The sequence below is a fragment of the Lipophrys pholis genome (assembly GCF_963383615.2).
Source record: "Lipophrys pholis genome assembly, chromosome: 12".
Taxonomy (NCBI): Eukaryota; Metazoa; Chordata; class Actinopteri; order Blenniiformes; family Blenniidae; genus Lipophrys; species Lipophrys pholis.
This window is the reverse complement of record NC_137641.1, coordinates 1,626,884-1,633,529: the sequence shown is the minus strand read 5'-3', so window position 1 is coordinate 1,633,529 and position 6,646 is coordinate 1,626,884. Positions and strand designations below refer to the sequence as shown.

General features: G+C 46.4%; 1 protein-coding gene across 1 annotated transcript; it reads left to right on the top strand.

The window, feature by feature from the left end:
- Window positions 1–3,463: 3,463 nt before the first annotated feature.
- LOC308117862 (zinc metalloproteinase nas-4) lies at window positions 3,464–6,043 on the top strand (the record flags this gene model as incomplete). Its single annotated transcript, XM_080477013.1, has 9 exons — window positions 3,464–3,521; window positions 4,477–4,512; window positions 4,587–4,648; window positions 4,746–4,815; window positions 4,909–5,023; window positions 5,096–5,268; window positions 5,357–5,438; window positions 5,513–5,634; window positions 5,943–6,043. The coding sequence occupies 9 exons, from the start codon at window positions 3,464–3,466 to the stop codon at window positions 6,041–6,043; spliced, it is 819 nt and encodes a 272-aa protein (XP_080333139.1).
- Window positions 6,044–6,646: the final 603 nt, after the last annotated feature.

Below are 6,646 nucleotides of genomic sequence, written 5' to 3'. Positions count from 1 at the left end.
ACTACAAAATCGCAGCGAGAAACAAAAATGGCGGATTGCTCGAAATGTCGATGTCCTAATTTGGCAGTTCCGCTGAGAATACTGTGACGTCATTGTTCAAAAAACGTAATAGAGAATAGAAAAATCGAAACCGATCGCAAAATATGAGCAAAACAGAATATAAAGATATCAACGGAGCACCTGAAGAGAATACTTTGAACTTTTCTGTACTTCTAAACACTCTAAATATACAACAACATGCATTTAAGGGCTAAAAAAGTGGATATAGCATGATATGTCCCCTTTAAGAACAAAAACAAAAAAGGGGAGAGAAATACAACAGTGTACATATACACACTCCATCTGGTTTGCAGACATTTTTAAAATACAATGAAATAGAACCTTGCATCTGAGCCAAAGAACAAGAACAAATACAAACATCACAAACTCCCCCCCCCCCCCCACCCCCCCACCCCCCCCCCCCCCACCCGCCCCCCCCCCCCTCTTTTGCGTCCACTGAACCTGACGCAAAACGTCCCCGTTGTACCTGAGCTGGAGCTACCGGACAGACGGTAGACTCAACGTGAGTCACGGCGCCCCCACCACAAAACTCAACATAATGACTTCAAAATGTATTTAAAACACCACTGGAAAGAATGAGTGCGAGAGAAAAATAAAATACTAAATAAATACAAACAAAAATTAACAAAATAAATAAACAATAAACAAATGCACCTTCATTAAGTATAATTCACTGGTAGTTGGACAGTCAGTACTTTGTAGAATAATAATGAACAGATCCAGAAACAGTCCAAATTGTGGTGCATTTGGCTTAAGTAGATGAAAACATTAAATAAAATAAAAAAATAAAAAATTATAATTATTAAAATAAATAAATAAATATAAAATTAAAAATAATCACTCTCACCTCGAATGTGCGATAGGAGTTATTGTATTGCTCCACTTTAGACCGTCCTACTCATTCACCAGAGCGTCACGTTTCCTCTGCAACAGAGCAGCCTTTGCTGCCGCTGGATCTTTGAATGTCTCCGGTGCTTCCTCGTCACGCCAGTGTACACACAGTCGGGCCGGGTAGCGCAGATCGTGCTTGATTCCTTCATCTCTCAGGGTTTGCATCACGTCACGGAAGGCACGGCGCTCAGTCATCACTTCGTTGGTGTAATCCGGGAAAATCAGGACCTTGTTTCCTTTGTCCTCCATTGGTTGTGACCGGCTGAGGCGTATAATCAGCTCCCTCACCTGAAAATGGTGAAGCGAGCCATGATGGTGCGCGGTCTGCTTCCAGCTGCCGGCTTGGGCTGCAGAGAGCGGTGTGCTCGATCGACTTTCACTGGATTCGGAAAGTGTTGTTTGCCCAGCAGCTCTGGAATAAGTCTGGAAACAAAATCAGTAGGTCTTCCTCCCTCCGCATCCTCCTTTATACCAACAATCTTAACGTTTTGTCGGCGTGAGCAACCCTCCAAATCCAGCTCTTTGTTTTGAAGCTGACTGGCGTGCTTGGATAAATCCTCGTATTTGGCTCCGAGGGCATCGATGCGCTCCTCCAGAGCGCTGATCGTTTGCTCTTGACTGACCATGCGGTTCTGTAAATCAGTTTGTACGGAGAGTTCTGACTGAAACTTAGTATCAAAAGCATCAAAACGCTCGTCAAGCTTTCCTCAAAATCTCCTTGCACATTTCCTTACATATTTCGTAAGTCTGGGTTCTGTCATCCGGAGGGTTAGCTGGTGCTTTAGCAGAGGGCTCAGTGGGACGGACATTGTTAGCAGGCCCGTTAGCATTAGCCCCGCCGATGTATCCGTCAATGGTCTTATTCTTATTTGAGGCGCTTGTCTTCGGAGGCATGGTTCAGGAATGTGGTACTGGATGTAAAAGGCAGATGTGTGAGCAAAAAATAACTCCTGGGGAGATTTATCGTGGTGTAAAGCAGTTTTGTTGAAGCTGTGGTGGAGAGCACAAGCCGAACACGTCTACATCCTACGCTTGCGCACTAGCGCCCCCTGGAGCGGAAATTTCTGATCCGGGAATCACGTTGGTATCAGAACCTGATACCGGATCGGATCGCCTCCGTCCCTAAAAACCAGGAGCCCGTTCAGGCAAGGTGGGCAGACGACACGCGCAGGACGAGCAAGTCGTCATGTGACCAGATCACGTGAGCGGTCAAATCGCAGCCATTGCGATTAGAAAATCCTGTTTTATCATATCGCGATATTATCGCTAATGTAATTAATGGTTCATCTCTACTCTCCAGTTTAACATCCTGCTGTTCCATGGGAGGATCCTCCTCACTTTCTTCTACCATTTAGAATAGAGTTTATTTATTACCTTTCCCAGACACGAGTCACACGGTGCTGAACAGCACTAAAAACAGAAAAAATTAAATAAATAATCAAAATTAAATTTCCCTTGCTATCCTGACAGTGTCCTCCTCGAGTCTTCCGCCTGTCCCACTGACATGCAAGGCTGTAGAGTTCATTACCCAACCGGAGCTCTGTGCTCAAACCGAAGCAGACATTTGCTTATTTATTCTGGAGCTGAGCTGGGGAGTCTATTGTCCCTCACCAGAGCAACGTTTTAGAGTATTCTCTGAATATGGTCTGTGACCGTGTCCACGAAGACGTAACTTTTGACCTTGAAGTCAGTGTCAGCTGATGCTCGCTGCTGCTCATCTTCTGCTCGCTGCTGCTCATCTTCTGCTCGCTGCTCATCTTCTGCTCGCTCTCCTGGAATTCTGTCCTTTCTCCTGAACCTTTTCTCAGGAAGGGTCGTCTGCACTACCAGCTTCCACTCTTCCTCTTCTTGCCACTTTCCATCAGCCCACTTCACAAACTCATCAGCTGCACACTTTGAGTCCTGCACTGTCCCTGAGCCGCTCCTCTGTCCCCTCAACCAGACGTTGAGCTGTGATGATATCCGTTCCTCTTGTCTGGAAGTATTTTGAAACGGGGATGTCTGTGCTCACTGCTCAAATTCCCCTTAGCATTTCTGAGCAGTCGACCTCAAAAGGCCTTCTGTGAATCCCTTTGCCCAGGCCCTCACAGTCGGCTGTTGTGTTCTGTCATCGACAATGGTGTGTAAAGTCATAAGCTCTTCAGTAGATCGTCTGCAACTGACGTCACATTTCCCATAATCCTCTCAGACTCGCTTGGGTCTGCCATCTTTTATGCATACAGCTCCATAACAACATATCTTCAATGGTAAATTCATGTGATTCTTTTCCCCAATTTATCAAGGTTGAAATATTCCCGATAAAGCTCGGTATTGTGGTAAGACAGAGCAGCGCAGTGGAGCAAAGTTACAGCAATTTGTTAAAATTTGAAGACGATGTAGGCGTGTGGCCGAGTGGCCGAGGGGTAAACTACACGGACATCGTGGACTACTTGGGACTCACTACAAGTTTTGTAACGGGGAGACAGATGAAGGCGTACAAAAGCCTCTCCTCATACCACTTGTTTGTGTCAGGATGGGTGAGGAATACTGCAGTGAAAGAGACTCTCAAACAAAGAAATATATTGGCCAGGGTAAGTAAATGTGACTTTATTTTCTTAGCAATTTCTTTTCAGAACAGTTGAGCCTGACGTAGTATTACAATCATAAAGACATGGTGCCTGTACAGAAACTCATGATGAAATTGACATCAAAACACATGTCAGGGTAGTAATGGACAAAGAAAACCTCCCCTTCACATACTGGTGTGTATTTGTAGCTTGTAGGTTTCATGTCAGATCTGTGCAGATCTGCAAGCCGCTGTCTTGCTTCCTTCTGCTCTGACAATGTTCCCCAACACTTGGTTGGTTTGTCCAGCAGGACAATGCTCCGTGCAAGATGGACAAGCTGAGCTACTGCAATTCTTGCACCAGCAGTGGAATAAAGTCTCCCAAGAACCATGACAGAGTGGTGGAGAGCATGACAAGAACCGTGACAGCCTGGTGGAGAGCATGACAAGAACCATGACAGCCTGGTGGAGAGCATGACAAGAACCATGACAGACTGGTGGAGAGCACGACAAGAACCATGACAGACTGGTGGAGAGCACGACAAGAACCATGACAGCCTGGTGGAGAGCATGACAAGAACCATGACAGACTGGTGGAGAGCATGACAAGAACCATGACAGCTGGGATTAAAAATCAGGCTGATTCCACCAAATATTGATTTCTGAACTTTTCCCAGGTTAAAACATTAGTATTGTGTTTTTAAATTAATTTGATCTTGTTTTCTTGGCATTGTCAGGTTTTAAAACTTTGCCTCCTTTTTGTTATTGTGACCATTTCTCATTTTCTGCTAATAAATGTTCTAAATGACAATATTTTTATTTAGAATTTAGGAGAAATGTTGTCAGCAGTTGTAAATGTAAAATGTTCATTTTACTCAAACACATACCTAGAAGTAGTAAAATCAGAGAAACTGATCATTTTGCAGTGGTCTCTTCATTGTTTCCAGAGCTGTATATGCTGATGTGTCCTCTTCTTCCAGTGTCCACATCAGAACCGAACCCAGAGACATTAGAAGGTGAGTTCAGAGCACTCGCCCCAGGAACCATGTTGGATCAGAACTCCACCAATCACTTGGTTTCTTGGTTTCAGAGCTGGTTTCAGAGCTGAAGTCTGATGAGTGCATCCTGCTGGAGGGAGACATAATTCAGTCTGTGAGTGACCTTTGACCTTCAAACCAACATGACTCATCAATCCTGACTTCAAACCCGTTTCATTGGTTCTGACTGAGGACTGTCGGTTCTATTCCAGATGGACCGGAACGCTGTGGGCAGCATCTGGCCCACGCTGGAGATTCCCTACGACATCAGCCCAGAGTTAGGTAACCAAGAGTCAGGGTGGGGGAATGGAGCGCCCTGTGGGGGCCGGGTGGTGTTAGTTTAGTATGTTAGCGTAGCATGCCTTTGTTTTCTAGCCGGCCGGACGGACGATGTCCTGGCTGCCATGGCAATGGTGTCCAAACACACCTGTGTGAACTTCCACCGGAGGAGGACGGAGAAGGACCACCTGCTGTTCACCACCGGGAAGGGGTGAGGGGGGAGGGAGGGGGTTGTTTATGGGGGGGGCCCAACGGTAACTGTGTGTGTGTGTGTGTGTGTTAGTTGTGCATCGTATGTGGGCTTCATCGGAGGCTCTCAGCCGGTGTACATAGGGCCCCGGTGCACTGTGGGTAACGTAGTCCATGAGATCCTGCACGCACTGGGCTTCCACCACGAACACACCCGGACAGACCGCAACCAGCACGTCACCATCCTGCACCAGAACATCCTGTCAGGTGTGGCTGGGGCTCGTTTCTGCCACCTGGAGGGAACGGGGGGGGGCTCGTTTCTCACACCTCCATGAAAACATGAGTTTCATTTAAGGGAGAGAGAAGAACTTCAAGGAGCGTGACGGAGAGACCTTCAGCTTACCGTATGACATTGCGTCCATCCTGCACTACGGAAGGTCAGAGGTCACCCCTGGTCCTGCTCCCCGAACCTCATCCAGTGTGTGACTCGGTGTGTGTTTGTGTGTCACAGGAACTTCTTCTCATCGAACGGCCTGCCCACCATCGTCCCCAAGAACGACGTCCAGGACATGGGACAGAGAGTCCGAATGAGCGAGAACGATATCCAGAGAGTCCGACAGCTCTACAACTGTAGTGGGTCTTTTGGGGGGGCGGGGGGCTCTGTAGGGGAGGGGGTCGCTGCAGTTCCTTTTCCATCCTCCTGGTTGCCCTGTGCTGGAATGTGATGAAATGTTTATTCCTCATCACATTTGGTTTTTCTTTTGGAGATCAAATTTGAATTCTATACTGTCTATCCTAACTTTTTTGGAACTGGGCTTGAATAAAGCCTTGTTTCTACTGCGCAGGGTGTGGCATTACCTTACTGTGCTGTACGGTGGGAATGAGATTTATAACTCCTGATGCTGCCTGTGTGATGACATCACGGCTCGCTCTGCTTCCAGATGCTCTCCGACCTCCCGCAAAGGATGGAACCATGAAGCTGGAGGACGACGTCTCGATGCACAACGTCACGACGTCCACCACCGGCATGTTAATGCAGTGACACGCGGGGGGCGGGGCATTCCAGCACAACGAGCCGCAAAATAAACTTTAAAACCAAAAACCGTTTTCATGCTTCAGTTCAAACGCTAGACAACAGACTCTGGATGATGCAGGAGAACGTGAGGGGTGTATCTGGAGCACTTTCTCCTCTTCAACCACAAGAAAAGATTTATTTCTAGTTTATATGTTAACTTTCTCAAGTGGTCCGTTTTCATGACAACGGTGCTCGGAGTCACTGAAAACACAACTTTTAGAAAAGACTCGGTCCTGGTAATCACGCTGGTACTAACTAGGAGTCCACTAGTATGTCTGTGTTCTCCCATTGTTAATGTTTAGAGCTCATTGTTCTCTTTCTGCATGTGCGTGTGTGTGCGCTTTCATTACTAAAACTAGCAGCACCAACTGCTGGACCAACATGAAAACTACATCTTTTCAGTGTTTTTGTTGGTTGTTTCCACTTTGACATACGATGCGTTTTAATTTGAATCGTTGTGTAAACGGAAGAACATTCAAATGAAATAAAATAAGCACATCAAGCTACTTTCTGACGGAAAAAAAAAAAAAAATTCAGATGCAGAACGTCCTAAACCGGAGGCGGAAAAAT